This window comes from Petromyzon marinus, chromosome 6 (assembly GCF_048934315.1).
Source record: "Petromyzon marinus isolate PM22_M1 ecotype Great Lakes invasive population chromosome 6, UKy_Petmar_22M1.pri1.0, whole genome shotgun sequence".
Classification (NCBI taxonomy): Eukaryota; Metazoa; Chordata; class Hyperoartia; order Petromyzontiformes; family Petromyzontidae; genus Petromyzon; species Petromyzon marinus.
The window spans coordinates 2,770,232-2,787,849 of record NC_133672.1 but is presented as its reverse complement, the minus strand read 5'-3'; the positions used below and the strand labels follow the sequence as shown (position 1 = coordinate 2,787,849).

The following is a 17,618-nucleotide window of genomic DNA, read 5'->3' as shown; positions in this document are numbered from 1 at the left end:
CGTCACGCCACCCTGCCCGCCCCCCTTCCCCCCCGCAGACTTACTTTGGCATGGACGTGTCAGCGGTTGAGGACCCCGTGCAACGCCGTGCGCTCGAGACCATGATCAAGACGTACGGACAGACGCCGCGCCAGCTCTTCTCGTCGCAGCACCCCGCGCGCGGAGCGCCTCGCTCGCCGGTGGAGGCCGACATCACCTCCGCCATGGGCATGCTGGTGCAGCTGGCCTTCCGCGAGACGCGCGAGATCACGCGAGATCACGCGAGGGAGACCGTCGCGCCGGTGAGACTCCCCACCCCCAGCCCTGCCTCGATTTTCTTTTACACCGTTCAATGCTCCGTCGTTTGTTCGTTGAAATTACGAAGTTGCGGGGGTGTGTATTCCGGTTGTTACCGCGTGCTGTTCAGTTCCTTCGTTCATTTCCTTGAAGGAGCTCCCAGGACATGGAGCAAACCATCGGACATCTTGCCAAACGACACGCGGTACAACCCGAAAACGCATCGCAGAGCAATTTTGCGAAGTTGTCTGCCAATCATCATCGGCCAACTAATTTCAATGCTGGGTGAAGACCTCCCCACTTGTGGCCATCTCTCAGTCTCGGGGTGCAAAAATCCAATCTCGAGCCTGCACACGTGCTCCCTCCTTTGCCTGCCATTGTCGTTGGTCTCCACCACTAACCATCAACCCTTCCACCTTTTTTGTTTCTAACACAGAAATGCACTGACCAAAATGAATATGCGCAAAGCATAACGCGATCACCGCTGGGTTAAGAAGTGTTGTTTTTGTGCAATAAAACCGATGCCAATGAAGTTTTGTTTGCGCAAAGTGAATGAGTCGAGTTTTAATGTGCACGGTGTGGCTGCCACGCCAATAGAGGTTTTATGTTCTTTGCAGAGCAAGAGCGTATATTAAAATATCACATCGCGCAAACTTGTGTGCATATTGCATGTAAAAGAGAGCCGGTATATACGATCCATTAAGATGCCTCATTCATTGTGAGCTGTGCGACATCGGTGTCTGTATAATTATACAGACAAACCTCTTTACCCCAGGAAATTGCTTTAGATGTGGCATACTGATGCCACCATATCACGCTCATATGACCCGTCACTAAATCGAAAAGTGATCCCGTGCATTAAGAACAGTATTGCAGATCACAATTATGCTTGTACGCGTGTGTATATACGATGTTCACGCACACTGGAGTTTGCGTTTTTACGCACTCCGTAATTGCGCGCTCTGCCTCTCAGGGAAAATAATTGCTGGGGTTGAGTTGAGTTTTTTTACTTGGCATGTGTAACGATGCATCGATTATTTGATTTTAATTTGTACTTACGATACATGCATCAAACGTCCATGTAGGAATCACTTGTGATATATGCAAATAAATCACCCCAAAATTACAAATGATATTCTCATGTTACCTTGCAGCGATCAAAATGCTACAAATGACAAACAATACAAACAAGATGGTAAAAAAAATAATCGACCCTGAATCGTGATAGTTCATCAAAGTGAATCGTTGCATGCGGCGTTTTCACAGAAACACTATTATTCTTTACTGCCATTGCTGTTAAAGTTATTGAAATTGTAACCAGGAGGATGGTATAACAACGGTATAGCGGAGCTCATAAACGTGGATTGGGGGGGGGGGAGGTATTTTCATCATGGAGACAACCAACTACTCAGCAATGAGTCGAACGACGAAATACAGTTGTAGTCAAATTCACTGCCTGGCCTGGTTTTCAGTTTATGCCTTGCGCTCCCCACCCCCAGTCTCCGTTGCCGTGGATAAAGGGTCTGCGCTGGGGCGAGTACGTGGGCTCACCGAGCTGCCCGGACCCCATGGTGTGCTTCAGCCAGCCGCACCCCGGCCAGCGTTTCGGCTCGCTGCTGGCCCTGCCGACACGCGTCGTCTGTGGCCTGGCGCCCAACTTCTGCCTCATGATGACGTACAGCAAAGAGCAAGGTGTGCAGAGCCATTACCCGCACGCGCACGCTGGCTCTCTAACTCACGCACGGCCTTCGCGCGTTGACGTTTTATTGCAGAGATATTTCATTCGGGGAGTACCGGTTTTTATTTTACAGAAAGCGCAACGGTTGTTTTATCGGGGAGGTTGCTGTCGCGCAGTCCTCTCCAAAACTCGTGGACCCGATGCCAACAGCCTCCTGTGGCTGCTGGTAGCCGAGTCGTGCCACCCTCGTGTGTAAGTGCGGCAATTGTTCGTCATAGAGAGCAGCTGCCTCCCAGCCATGTTGCTCTCACAGCCTCCTGGAGAGCTGGGCTCTACTCCGGTGGTCAGTCGCTGTAACGGATCGTCCTGGTGTTGCCGCCCGTTCACAGGCGTTCGCAGCATGCACAACACGGACATCCACTGGTCGGCCATCTTGAGTTGGGGCTATGCAGACAACATCCTCCGTCTGAAGAGCAAACAGACCGAGCCTCCAGTCAGCTTCATACAATGCGACGCGGCTGACCAAGTGAGTAAAAAAAAATGAGGACACGTGTGTTGCAACAGTGACCCGGTTAATCCCAAGCGTGCATGCTATGCATGGTATTCACTGTTGTGTTTTGTTTGTTTAACCCTGTCGTGTGACACACTCTTATAATCTCATTTATGTCACGGTTTGTGTGTGGCTTTAGGTGTTTCAGATTATCACCTCAGTTTTGTTATTTGTTTTCCTCTTCCACTATCCCGATACATAATAAACGTGTAGATTTACTGCTATATTTTTATACCTTATGCACAAATCGCTAGCTGCTACAACTCACCCCGCTTTATGTATTTGTATTATGCAAATATTCGTTTTAAATTACAACCTTGTACTCTCCATGATGTGGAAGAGAAAAATAGCATTGCACACAGCACATATTCAAAATGTAAATGACAAAACATCTAAACAGAGCACCCTCCAGAAAAATAATCTTAACGCTCAATGAGGCTTTTGTGGATAAGTAAATAACTTTATTTTATGTATTGAATGTTTAAAATACAAGTACAAGCATTAGAGTGTAATATTGATAATGGCTGATGATCATTAGAATGTGCCCAAAGTCACAATTCAAACCAAGAATGGATGATTTTGTTTCATCTATTTTTTCACCATCTAATAAAAAACTAAATGTACACCTCATTTGTACTTGTTTATTTGCATATCATCTTGATCACGACACACTATTTTTTCTATGCCATTTGCGCAGCTTTGTTCTTTAAAGCCTAAAGGTAACATTAGCATATCAGTCGTTTTGTTTCGGGTAAGGTCCCTTGAACTAAGATGCTCTTTTTTAATGGTGACCCCGCCAAGGCAGCAAGCACATTACATGGAAAGGAAGGATTTACAGGGGTTGCAGAGAACCGAAGCAGGGACATTTTATAAGCACGAGGACCACTAATAATGAATAAAATAATCGAACAACCAGAACTACGTGCAGTGGAAATCATTATGAAATGCATGAAATTTCCTTAATTGCAAATAATTGATGATTCAAGTGCACGGTTCATTGCATGTAGCACAAGCATAAGAATCTGTTTTAATCGTGAATGGACGCGTCATTGCCATGCCTACTACAACCGGTGCCTCTGCCGTGCCTCGTCCCAGGTGTCGAGTTGTGCGTGGGTCCCGGACGGCTGCCAGCTGTTCACAGGGAACCAGGAGGGAGTGGTGACTGCCTACGTCACTCGCTTCAGTGCAGCCACGGTAAGGTCCACCCTCGGCGTCCCACCCGACGTCTTTAGATAGTTTTGGTTTATCCACGAAGCGAACTCACGACCTTCATTGATTGATCTCCAAATTCTTATTCTGCCCGATTCAGATGTTAGCCATGGCCGGGAATCGAACTCGTGGTGCTGTGTTCATAGAGCAGCGCACTTAACCATTGCATCGCTTGTACGCACGCGCATTCACGGCAACGCAACCATTGCATGATACATTTGTTTCTGTGAATGCGCCCTGTGGCTTATTTCTGTCCCTCTTCCCTGCAGCCGTCGGAGCTGGAAGTGGAGTCGTGTGTGCACCTGTACGGCCACACGGACGCCGTGGCGCTGCTGCACGTGTGCAAGCCGTACAGCGTGCTCGTGAGCGCCAGCATCGATGGCACCTGCATCATCTGGGACCTCAACAGGTCACGTCGCACACTCGCATAGCACACGCTGCAACGACGGATGTCGCTCCACCACCTTCTGCTGACCACGTTAGCCACTGTTGTGTAGCCATAGCAATGTGCTGAATGTGGATGTCAAGACGTACAATGCTGTCCATTCGCATTTCGGGTGTATCGTGGGGCTACGTTGTCAGCAGAGGGCAGTGCAGAAAAAAGCAAATGCCATCGTTGTGCTGTACTATTCTGCAACGTCTATGCAGTCTGCATTCACCAACCCGCACTGGCCAACTTGATGGTCAAATAACACCCACAGTGCGTACTCGGCCATCCCTTGAGAAGAATGTTGATTTAATTGTGACCTTACCTCTTCATACATTTTTCATAGAAATGGAATTATTATGATTATTGTTAGTCATCTTTTGGCACTCATTATTAGAGTAGACGTTCAATTACATATATATATGCATCCTATTGTAAAATACATTCAGCCAGTCACACATGGCATGCGCCCCATTCGCCACTTCATTTAAGCATTCCTATTTACACCCAGTAGCTGGTGCATTGCGCTATGACCCAACTACCTGAGTTCAGCTCCCACTCGCAGTGAACATCAGCGGCGAGTGACATGAACCATCCGTTGACCCACCCTTCACCAATCCACACTGACCATTTGTGGTAAAGTAAGGTCAGATAACCCCCTGCGACAAACACGGCAAGAGAAGACCTTTATCCAGCAGTGGATTGTTTTAAGGGCTGTAAATTATTACTTAAATTATCATTACTTAAAGTCTATCCACCCACTACCCAGACCACATAAAATATATCATTTGTAAAAATAACCCCCTTATTCTGAGGCCCGTTTCATTAAAAAAAATATGCACGTGTTATTTTGGGCTACTGCTGAAAATACATCCATAAAAAATAGATAAAGTGAGATTTGGCTAATTGGTGTTGGAGTTGTGGGTCCCCTGAGGCTGTGACTAACTGGATGGCGCTGTCATGTTTCCTGAAGTCTTCGCTACAGCTTAATGAGTCGGTGCTGCGCTCGTGATTCCCGAAGGTAGTAACTGCAGGTTTTGGTGCTGCCGTGCATCTTTGAGGCTGCGACTGATGAGTTTGCTCCGTTATCGCCGCTTGTCCCTTAGGGCCGTGACTAATGAGGAGCCATCGTCGCGGTTCCGTGCGGTCACGACTAACGGCTCCGTGTTGTCGTTGTGACGCGTCTCCGGGGCGGTGACTAACGAGTCGCCGTCGTTGCCGCGGCTCCGTGGGACCCCTGACTTAATGAGTTCGGTGTCGTTGCCGTGGTTTCCGCAGGCTGTGCTACGTCCAGAGCCTGACCGGACACAAGAGTCCTGTCATGGCCGTGTCGGCGAGCGAAACGACCGGCGACATCGCCACGGCCTGCAGCTCCGGTACGGCACGGTGCCGGATCCACCACGGTCACCGCTCAGCAGAGAGCAACTACGCTGGCGTTTCACGCTTCATGCCACCCAAGAATCTCATAGCGTTAGAGGGGTTTAGTCATCATAATACACCCCGCCCACTGCTGCTGCCGCCCTTTAGTTTCGTCTTCATTTTTATTATTATTACAGTCATCGTCTCTCTGCTCATGCAATAAGCTCGGCATCGTCTGCGCTTTCACATCAACTCGTGTGCTCGCCTGGCAAGGGATGGGGCTAATGAATCAGCAAGCTCAGACACACACGGGCTCGAGTGTGCCAGATGACGCGATGGCAAACGTGTGTACGATCTGTGCCAGGAATAGCATTTGTCGTACACGAGTGATGCCTCCGAGGGATTTTGCGCGTCTCTTGTGTGCTCAGTTGAACAAGAGGTCACCCGTTTTTAAAAAGCGTTTATAACTATATGGTTGTGTTGTCTACAGCAATAGTATTTTTTCAAAAATTCTCCATTAATAGAGGTCAAGTCGGTGAGCATTTAAGCTATTTGTTCTCGCTGATCAGGGCAGGGAATATGGTGATTAATCACGTGTCATTTTTGTCGTTATAATCAGCAGTGATCAATCTACTGCTGGTTGAAGACCTTCCCAAACAATTTGTGCACCGCACAAACATTTAAAGAGTAATGCTTTGTTAAAAATTTAGGGAAAAAAAATCCAGACGCAGCATTTATTTCAATCAAAATCAACAATCTGCTCTCACTGCACATTTTGTGTTGTTCTTATTCAGTTTGTTTAGCCAGGAAAGCCTCATTGAGTCTCAAGACTTTTTTCAGGCGGATCCTGTTAAAACTTTCTCAAAAGGGGGGGGGGGGGGGCGATGTTGTGTTGTATAATCCCAACCGAGTAACTTGCAGGTAAATTTGTAGCATTGGGATGTTTTTTTCTAAGAACGGACATCTTTTTTTTAAGCTGTGGTGGGAAAATTGAGAACCCAGAGCAAATCCATGCAAAATAGGTGGGAGAACACACAAATCAGAGTCAGATCAGATCAAAGCTCCACCTAGGAAGGGCGCCGTATTGAAACGTACCACTGGGCCGCCCTGCCGCCCAGTATGTATAAACAATATAGGAACACAACAATTTCTTAAAATATCACCAGAGCTTTATGATGACAGAAGGAAACAAAAAACTCTCCTACAGAATAGACAGGAAAATGGTAGATTAGTACTTGCGCGTATGTCAATCGCTGTAATTATGCGAGCCATTTGTGATTTTGCGGTGGGCAGCAGCTGCTTGTTAATGGCCTTGGTGGTTTAAATGCCATGGTACGCAAAAAACCACGTTTCCCTCAAACACAAAACAAAGTTCCCTTCATCCTGGAAACCGCATGCTACACGTCACATGTTTTCATGAACATATAAATCCAATTGTCTTCCTTTCTGGTTGGCAGGGCTTGCATCAAGTTCAACATGTATTTGTGTTCTTGGTTCTTTCGGTAAAGTCACGTAGAAGGGAAACAATAAAAGAATAAAAATATGAAACAATAAAATTATCACGACGTTTCGACTGCAACACAAGCAATCATCATCAGGTGTGAAAACCATAGCAAGAAAATTGGAAAAAAGTGGTGTTTTTTTTAAGCGTTAGCACCACAGAGAGCAATTTCACAGTTTGTTCAGATGGACGAGTCCATCTATGTTCGGAAAAGAGGAGGGGGGAGACGAAAAATAATGTATGCGGTCTGAAAGCCACATGGCCGGCCTGCTCTAGATCAATTCTTCGACCACATCAATTCCATACACCCAGCCATCAGATTTACCATGGAAGTCGAGAAAGATGGCAAGCTACCTTTTTTGGATGTCCTAATAAAAAAGAGACCTGATTGTTCAATGAGCCACTCTGTCTACAGGAAAGATACCCATACGGATGCTTACCTGAAACCGGATTCCCACCACCATCCATCCCAGAAGAATTCCCTCATCAAGACTTTGCACCATAGAGCCCAATGCATATTTGACCAGGAACACATAGCCAGTGAATTCAAGCACGTACACCAAGCTCTTAAGACTAATGGTTATTCCGACTACACAATCCGTAAAGCTATCACTCCAACCATGAAGAAGGACCCTCTTGAGGAGATTTTCAAAACCATCACTTTACCCTACATTGCGGGGATCACAAACAGATCTCCAAAATCTTGAATAAACACAAGATCCAGGTCCGATTCAACACATTACATAAAATCCGTGATCTGGTTTCGTCTGTAAAAGATGTGATTCCGGACATACAGTACCTTGGCGTCTACAAACTAAGTTGCCTCTGTGGTAGTAGTTACATTGGAGAAACCAAACGACATGTCTCGGACCGCATTCGTGAACACAAAGCAGACCTGAAACACGGTAGGACCAACACCTCGGCCGTGGCAGATCACTGTTATAATTCAGTAGGCTCACATGACATTGATTTCTCCAAGACAGAGGTTCTTTGCAAGCCATCTGGCTACCATGAGAAATTCGTTCATGAGGCTATCCACATATACAAACACAGAGACAATTTCAACCGAGAAGATGGATTCTGGCTTAGCAATCATTGGAAGGATTTGATAAACCATTTCGGGTCTTAATTGATTGATCACACTTAAGGTGGCTTTCAGACCACATCCATTATTTTTCGTCTCCCCCCTCCTCTTTTCCGAAATTAGATGGACTCGTCCATCTGAACAAACTGTCAAATCGCTCTCCGTGGTGCTAACGTAAAAAAACCGCCACTTTTTTCAAATTTTCTCGCTGTGGTTTTCACACCTGATGATGATTGCTTGTGTTGCAGTCGAAACGTCGTGAGAATTTTATTGTTTTATATTTTTATTATTTTATTGTTTCCCTTCTACGTGACTTTACCGAAAGAACCAAGAATATGAATCCCTGCAGTCACGAAAGCTTTAAATCAAAATGTATTTGTGGTTACATGAGAGGCAATTCATTGCTCCTCTAATACTGTCATGCCGCGGAATGCATTTACAGCATAATGCCCGTAATTCAGGATCAAAAGAAGAAAAGGGTCCGTGTTAGCCCATTGTATGCTGTTGTTTTTCAGAAGGTAGCACACCCTGGGCCTAATCACACACGCACATTGTTGTTCATTGGCTCTGCAATGGCTGCTTTGAGAGGCCAATAATTGCCCTGATTTCACACTAATAACCTCGTCCATCATGCCTATTTGACAATGCCACAAGGGATTTTATTGTAACCCAGAAGCCTTTATGCGACAGCGTATATCTCATTCGATTCTGCCCCTTTAACAATCTTAAGTTCTACATGCGTATGATAACCTTGGTTTAATTAAAGGGCAACTTGCTGGTTATTGTGGGAAAATGCTGTTCAAATATTTAAAGGTAAACTTTCGTATCTTCACGTAATTACAAACAGATCCGAGGTTTAAATGTAATTTGATACAAGTAACTGATTAAATGATATATAAAACGTAATATAGCTCCTGGGAAATTAGCAACGTAACCATGAAGGAGAATAGAGTTGATTATGTTTTTAGAAAGTCTTTACAAAATACCATTATTATGGAGGTGCAGGTTTAAAATATTATTATATTGACTTCTGGGTATTATACCATACGTAATAACTTCCTTCAATGTTAATGGCAGTTATTTACCCAGAAAAGCCTCCATGAGAATCAAGGCTAGGAGAGTTCTGTAATAGGAAGTTTTGGCCAATATCATTAATGAGTATTTGGCATGTGGAAGGACAACCTATGCATGCTAAGAGAGGATGACGCTCAAACATTGCTCTACTGCCGTAGCCAGACCATATCACACAGCCCAGGCCTATGCCACCTGGTGTTTTCACGCAATCACCCGTAGCAATGCTAACCAGGCTCAAATATCTGCTTAGCTTTCGAGATCTGATGAGGTTGCTTGCATGAAGAGTTATTTAGCCATATCCATTTGAAGCAATGCTTGTGGAATTCTTGAGCAATAACAGTCTGAAAGCTTCCTGCTAGCTGTAATGAATCTTCTCCACAAATGGCCAAATGATGCACTATTTCACTTACACATTATTCATTCCATTCATTTCTTTCATCTTTTGTTCCCTGCAGTGGTCTTATTCCAACAGGCAATTATTTTTAACTGTAGTTCAACCATCTTTACACCTGGAACTTCTGGGTAAAATCAATCTTGAATCCTTTCACGCAGTGTTTGTCAAACTCCAGTTGTCGAGACTCACCGCAGTCCGCCTTTCACGGTTACCAATCTTTTATTTTAAATACTAATTAAGTCATGACACAACACATGCGCCTGATGAGTGATAGTCATGTCCCACGTGATATACCGAGAGCAGATTTTTTTTTTTACAGCAGGCCATAGTGGGTGGCTCAGAGTTCAGATCACTGAGCTGACACCGCTGATATCCTGGGTTAAGATCCAGACAGTTGCGTTCGATTAAACTCGGTTCTCAAATGTACTGAGTTCACGGTTTTAGCTCGGGTCAACCAATGACTGTAAAAAAACCCCGCAATGTTACATCTTGTTTCGCGCTTAATTTGGAAAAAATTCAAGCTCTTAAAAACTAAATTAATGTAGCTGCTGTGTGATGAACATTTATCCATTTGTACCTGACCCCGAATGTGGATAAAAGGTAAGTTAAAAGTGATTTCAGAAGTAGTTCTGTCATCTCGTTACACGGGACCCTTCTCTATCAGCAACAAACGGTACAGTTTTGCGATAATTGTGAATGGATTCTTTGTCGGGATAAAATTAGGCAAAGAGACGAATATAAAAAATAAATCAAGAGAAGCAGTGACCATAGTGGTTCGCGAGGACTGGAGTTTGCGAAACGCCGCCTTAAAAAGTGCAATAAATTGGGATGCTGAATGGAGGAGTGCTTGAGTAATGCTAAGTACCGGGGCTCTGTTATTGAGGTTCAGGGCCTGAACCTCTGGGTGGATGAGAGTTAGAAAAAATATATATAATACTTTTGTTAGTATGAACAGTGTTTCCCTCTTAAGACCATGCTACACTTGGGAAATATTACAGAAATCATTGGCAACAAACATCAACAATGCTTGCCTCACCGTTTTCCATCATGAAATATGTAGGTGCCCATGTTTGGACAAATGTAATCAGTCTCTCCCCTTGCGTGCAACTTGAATGGTAATTTACAATGAAATCACAGGGGTCACATGAGCAGCCTGGGGTTGTGGCCTATCAAATGCACTTTTCAACAAACTCTGTTTTAAATGGCCATACAGAACTCCAACCTTTTTTTTGCCGTTCCTGTACTAAATTGCGACAGTTGTTAATGTGTTACCGGTGGCAGTGTGCCCTGGAATTGCTGACAGGGATCGAGGGCTGTGTCTGCATCTTGTTAATCAACCTGTCAGGTATGGCTGTGTGGGAACAAATGAAAATGATCAGAAATGGACTTTGCGAGTTATTTTTACAAAATCTAGCTGCTAAAAAATGTTTTGCATTTCCATGGGTCACAACATAGAATGGAGTGTAATATGTTTACTTCATGCTCCTTAATGTCATTTGTATGAGGTGGAAACAGTCATGAATAATCAATAATTCTCATATTTTTTTTATAACCAGGCAAGAACCAATTGAAACGTAATATCTCAGTCATGAAATATGAACATTTTGTTCAAGGTGATTGCAGCAGAACAAGCTACTCCGAACAATGTTGTCTCATTCCACTCCGCACTGTTATGGACATAGTTCTGAAAGTTAATTTGATGATGGGACTTTTGGAGGAGTAAATGTGCCACTTAATTATTTTCCACCTGTGATCAGATCACCTGGAACATGCCAAGTCTCATCAGAGCAGCTAAGCAAGGGTTGAGCCTGGATTGTGCTTGGATGGGTGACCACCATGCCCAAGGAAAGGGTGTAATAGGTATTATTGCCAGAAAAGAGCAGTGCAGCAAATCCTTTGAAATTCTGCACTAACCTTCAACAATCTGCTCTTACCAGTGTGGCGAAGTATAGTCACATATCCCTCACGGTCCCACAGGACATAGGACAGGCCCTCATCCAGGAGTGGATTGTCAAAACGGACTATGCACGGACATGCCAAATACGTACCCGCAAAGCAAATTGCTGCTTTAAATATTGGTGGCCATTTTCCTTCCCCGGGCGTGGAACAAGGTGTGCAAAGAATGGGTGAAATCAAGACCCCCCCCCCACCCGTCGTTCGTGGTTCTCACGTGAGGTGTTGTGTATTTTTCGACGACAGTCGGGGGTGGCAGTGACCTGCGGCTCTGGACGGTGAATGGTGACCTCATCGGCCACGTTCACTCTCCGGAGATGGTTCGCTCGTTGGCGTTCTCAAACCAGCCGGAGGGCACGTCTGTCAACGTGATTGCCGGAGGCCTCGAAACAGGAGTCGTCAGGTGCTCGGCTTCGTTTCTCTATTTCTTCACCGGTGCCCGGCGTGAGCCAACAGGCGCTCGTAATGTCGATCCTCAACCCTTCATAGATTTCTTCATGTAACATTTATAGGAACACAGCCTGGGGAAATTGACGATGTTATTCTACAATTCACACGAACCTGAGAAATTATCTTTTGCCCCACCCGCCACCTCCCCCAACTCACATCGAGACAGGTCGATGATGTGACCAGCATCGGTTTGCCAAGTCTGAATATGCACAGCCAATGCATTCAGTTAGATTATGTCTGTGCATGCAGACATCATAGCTCAGAGACAAGAAAAACAAATTGAACATAAAACTAATGCAACAATGTTATGAATGTGTGGCTGTATGCTGTGGGTTGTATAAGGGATTCCTTTAATTTGATTGTTTCTAAGATTGTTATTGCCACAATCCAAATGAAGGTTTCTTGCCAGCACCATGCAGTAATCCTGATTCTGATGTTCCGCTATGTCTCTAAAACGTGTGTAGACTTTGGAGCACTTGGGATTTGAAACCAGTTCGGGAAATTGCATACCCCAAGTCTGGCCTTGCTGTTATCAGGTAAATACATCCACAAAACAAATATTTCCTAATGTACTTATTCTGTGACAGCAATCTTACAGTCCAGAGATGTTGGCTTGAGCCATGTGATGGAAAATAAAAATGAGTGTCTTATTTTTGGCATAAATGTGCTGATATCTGGATTACTAACAATTTAATGTACATCCCTTTTTTTCATTCACTACCGGATGAGGGCCTCCCTACCCTATGTGGCTTATGGGGATTATTTTACCATTCTTCACGCTTGTCCATGCAGGTTGGGCGTTACCAACATTGAGACAAATTTCCAAGGTCATTGCAATCTGGCCCGTAGTAATTGATTTTACATCATTTTCTTAAATTGCGAAAAAAATACCTTAAAATGGCAAGTCACTCCTTTGCTGTAGCATAAAAATGTAATTGATTCTAAATAAATATATACCAGGCATTTAACGTAAATTAAAAAAAATGTGTCTGCTTGTGCGGGTGCCTTTAACTTTTCCCATTTAATGTCTGAACTCATTTATCATGCGCAGCTCAACTGGGTTATCTGTGATTTATGTATGAGAATATCCCCAACAGAGTTCAGCAACTGACGTAAAAGAGCATCGCACTAGCAAGCACTCGTGTCCTTAATCAATCTGCCAAACCCATTGCATCCGGAGCAGTCGCGTACCGCCCTGACCTCACGTCACTTACTGTGACGTTGCTATCTGTGGTGGTGCTTGCTTCCCGCTTCTTGCCCTGCAGCCTGACATTCTCGTGCGATGGGCTACACCTCTTCACGGTGGACAGCGAGGGCAAAGTGGTCGCCTGGTGTCGCAGGGACCATGCCCGTTCAAAGCCGCCCCTCTTCTACTCCTTCCTGGGAAGCTTCTCAGCGTAGCGGGCCTGCCGCCCGTTTCTTAAGAATATATCAAGTCACGGAAAAAAAGTGCCAAGCCTGTGGGGACATGATTTATATCTTATATTCCCATTGATGTTCCAGGGATCCACCATCTGACGACTGTAAAAAAAACGTTCTTTGATGTCATTGACGGATACACGCACTTACCTTCATGCTGCTCGACAAGATGTTCCGGCCGCGTGTGCTCCATGCAAGTTGAATGTGAAATTAGAACCACATAGGCGTTGTGGTTTGGAATTACTGCGAGGGGAGAGAAGTGTACCCTGTCGATGCCATCTGGGGCAATTAATTTCGACAACATCGCGAGAGCATGGCCTCCGACTTATTCTTGTGATGACATACACTGCTCAAGCAGGGCAAGCCTGGGCTGGTCTTTATGCGTTATTTTTATATTCCACAGCCGATGATGTCACATGGCGTTACGAGCATTCATCCATTTTGAAAAAAACACGTTTTGATGTTTAATGTAACTTATAAACAATCAATTCGAGTGTGGACGCTTACCCTCAACATGTCCTTGACTGTAACCAACTCCACCCAGATTTGAAATGCAAACGTGCTTTGCTAAAAGGGTGCGCATGTGAAAATATATGAAGTCTTTGAGCTTGGAGAGATAAAAGCACTTCCAAACGAAAATGTTTACTGCCTTTTGCTGCCAACACGTGACACACCAAATGTAGAGGAGGTCAAAGAGTAACGACGTATCACCGTTTTGGACAGTCACAAAGTCTATGTTCAAAGAACAACGTTGCTGGATTATTATTAGCTTCAACTCTGACTGGCTACATATGGTATGCCTAGAATTCACGTATTCTCTTTGTTGCGTTATATCCAACATGCAAATGGCCGACTGAAGTCCCCTTACCACTGAAGAGTTTGCTTTGAACGGAATGCTGTGTTTGCCACGTTCCTTTTGTACGTTTTATACTGCCTGGCACGCTGCAATATCATAACTCGTTTACGCCTAGCACTTGCATATCTGAGGAACACAACAACAAAACTACATTCGTTAATCGACTTTTTCTTCTTGGGCCCTAACCCATTGGTTTCACTTCATAGACACATCATGACAAAATGTGATATGTACACGTATTATTAACATATTTTGGTATGTAATCGTTTACCTTCAACGCTAAATGTTATCAACTTCACTTCCACAAACCTCCCACGTAATTTTAAACAGAAACAAGGATTCATCTGTTTTGAGCTCATGAATACATTTAAAACCTTTGCTCTAATTATAATTTAAAGAAAAGTACATCCTCAGAAATGTTCCCCCTGATTTCACTAAAGGCAGTGCTAGTTGCTGAATAACGAAACTACTGCAGTACTGTATCTCGGTCAACGTTTCGTGCTTTGTTTTATTGATTCATTGCTCACATTAATTTGTCGGGTAGAAGGCTGCAAATTTTGAATTCAAATGTCGTCGGGTTAAATGAAAAGCTTTGTACATTTTTATCCGTACAAGACACTCGGAGTTGGCAGGGCCCTCCTGAAAGAGTCGTGGAACTCGGCAATGGCTTTTGCTGGAAGACTCAAAAAGCCAGCGGCAGCAATGAAGACTCAGCATAAAAAACACAACGCATGTGTACTCATATGACTGTCGTCTGTAACAAAGACCTCCGTCTACTTTATAATTTACCTTCATACTATGCAGTGCATGTAGCAAAATCGTAATCTGCGCGTGTTTATGTTGGTGTGTGTACGATTGGCGAGAGGGGAAGCTGCCCCCGTTTATTATCGTCGCCGTCGTCATCAACGTGAAAGTTGTCACTGGCGATGCTGCATCGTTGTTTTAAAAAGGATTAAATGAATGATTGTAGAAATGATGCTTGGGCTAAACGGAGCGAGGATAATAATACACTAGCGCAGACGACAGACCGGCATTACCAACATGCCGTGGGACTGTCTCTTGCGAGCACTGCCGCATTAAGACGATACACTCGTGCTGTTTTTCGTCAAGGACTGCGGACTTGTTTTACGGGCAGACGAATTGGTCGTTTATTTCTGTTCCAGCACACAAGAGTTCCTCTGTGGTGGCTATTGTATACATGTGAAGCTTAAAAATACCACTTTGATGAACCACTGTGTTATTTGTAAAGCATGCTGCAGACTTTGTAAATGTTGCAGGTAAAAGAGCTTGTTCTTTTTTTGCAAAATCAACAGTGTCACGGAGGGGGGTGGGGTGGAAGCGTGCAATTCGGTGCATGATGTGAACAGTCCACGTCACGTTTGACGATTTATTTTAATGACTTTTTTGCCGTTTCTATTACACTAAAATGTCCCATTTTATTGTTTTCAGTTTATTGGTTCCATTTTTTTAATGAGCAGGAGCCAAGTGTTACCAAAAATTAAATGTAATGTATTTTTGTATGTTGCTTCAATGTTTACTGTGGAATGCAACAAAACGCAGGCTGCTGTAAGACCGTAAAAATTTGCTGCTGTAAATTCGGGACGTGTATTTTTTTTCTGCGAGTGGATGCAGGCGGTGGGTGTAAAATAAAGTCTGCGTTCCGACCACACGTTTAATGAGATGCAAACTTTTAACGACATTTTTCTACCAAACTATAGGACGATTTGCTGTATGTCTTTTTTTCTATGGGAAATTCAATGCCGTTGTGTAAAAGTGTAGATTAAAAGTATACTACTGTCATAAAATGGTCTCGGTTCGCTGTGCTCTGCTTTTTCCACACGTTCAACCACCGGTGCTGCCGGACATGTCGAACTTCTTTTGCACCGTACGTATTAGCTAACCGTGATAATCCGAGTTACGGGGCGGGAGGGGGGTAATCAAACACAAAAAGCAGGAAAAAAACACTTCTGCGTCTTCCCTCGCACTGCTTGACTTGGGAATCTCCGATCGTCAGTTTTTTTTCCCCCAAGGTCTTTAAAACGTTGCTCAAATCAAGACATGTTATTAACTATTTATCTATTTCAACTTTAATAGTACAGTACCGTACTGTTTGTTGCTGGCCAGTTGGCGTTTTGGGCCTGTGCTAAGGATTACAAAAAAATAATCCATAATGACGGGTTTTTTTTGGGTTAGATCGCGTACATATGAATGTCATAAAACCCGCCACCACCCGACACAGCCAATTCGTGAGGTTCGTCATGGAAACAAATACAAGCCAATTCGTTGCTAGTTCATCACTAATCGGTGTGTTGGAGACTAAATCCACAACATTTACAATTCGTGGCATTTACAATTCGTGACGTTTGATCTTTGTCACGCGGTTATTTGACCCCTCGTGCAAACGGTTCCATTTCAGTGCGTTGCGATTGGCACTGGTGGTACAGTGAGGAAAAAACGTATTTGATCCCCTGCTGATGTTGTACGTTTGCCCACTGACAAAGAAATGATCAGTCTATAATTTTAATGGTAGGTTTATTTGAACAGTGAGAGACAGAATAACAACAAAAATCCAGAAAAACGCATTTCAAAAATGTTATAAATTGTTTTCCATTTTAATGAGGGAAATAAGTATTTGACCCATTCTCAATCAGAAAGATTTCTGGCTCCCAGGTGTCTTTTATACAGGTAACGAGCTGAGATTAGGAGCACACTCTTAAAGGGAGTGCTCCTAATCTCAGCTTGTTACCTGTATAAAAGACACCTGTCCACAGAAGCAATCAATCAGATTCCAAACTCTCCACCATGGCCAAGACCAGAGAGCTCTCCAAGGATGTCAGGGATAAGATTGTAGACCTACACAAAGCTGGAATGGGCTACAAGACCATTGCCAAGCAAAACATGACTTAGTACTTAGTGGCAAAACCCTTGTTGGCAATCACAGAGGTCAGACGTTTCTTTTAGTTGGCCACCAGGTTTGCACACATCTCAGGAGGGATTTTGTCCCACTCCTCTTTGCAGATCTTCTCCAAGTCATTAAGGTTTCGAGGCTGACGTTTGGCAACTCGAACTTTCAGCTCCCTCCACAGATTGTCTATGGGATTAAGGTCTGGAGACTGGCTAGACCACTCCAGGACCTTAATGTGCTTCTTCTTGAGCCACTCCTTTGTTGCCTTGGCCATGTGTTTTGGGTCATTGTCATGCTGGAATACCCATCCACGACCCATTTCAATGCCCTGGCTGAGGGAAGGAGGTTCTCACCCAAGGTTTGACGGTACATGGCCCTGTCCATCCTCCCTTTGATGTGGTGAAGTTGTCCTGTCCCCTTAGCAGAAAAACACCCCCAAAGCATAATGTTTCCACCTCCATGTTTGACGGTGGGGATGGTGTT

The 17,618-nt window shown here is 44.3% G+C and overlaps 1 protein-coding gene across 6 annotated transcripts in view; it reads left to right on the top strand.

The window, feature by feature from the left end:
* LYST (lysosomal trafficking regulator) overlaps nucleotides 1-16,035 on the top strand; it is a 146,699-nt gene extending 130,664 nt beyond the window's left edge. For all 6 annotated transcript variants that reach the window (XM_032948367.2, XM_032948366.2, XM_032948369.2 and 3 more), the window contains 9 exons: nucleotides 39-281; nucleotides 1,776-1,968; nucleotides 2,344-2,480; nucleotides 3,600-3,698; nucleotides 3,983-4,122; nucleotides 5,419-5,516; nucleotides 11,752-11,908; nucleotides 12,420-12,491; nucleotides 13,221-16,035. In XM_032948367.2, coding sequence (XP_032804258.2) covers nucleotides 39-281; nucleotides 1,776-1,968; nucleotides 2,344-2,480; nucleotides 3,600-3,698; nucleotides 3,983-4,122; nucleotides 5,419-5,516; nucleotides 11,752-11,908; nucleotides 12,420-12,491; nucleotides 13,221-13,356 — 1,275 coding nt within the window. In that variant the 3' untranslated portion in view covers nucleotides 13,357-16,035. The remainder of the gene's footprint in view (nucleotides 1-38; nucleotides 282-1,775; nucleotides 1,969-2,343; nucleotides 2,481-3,599; nucleotides 3,699-3,982; nucleotides 4,123-5,418; nucleotides 5,517-11,751; nucleotides 11,909-12,419; nucleotides 12,492-13,220) is intronic.
* The last annotated feature ends 1,583 nt before the right edge of the window (nucleotides 16,036-17,618 follow it).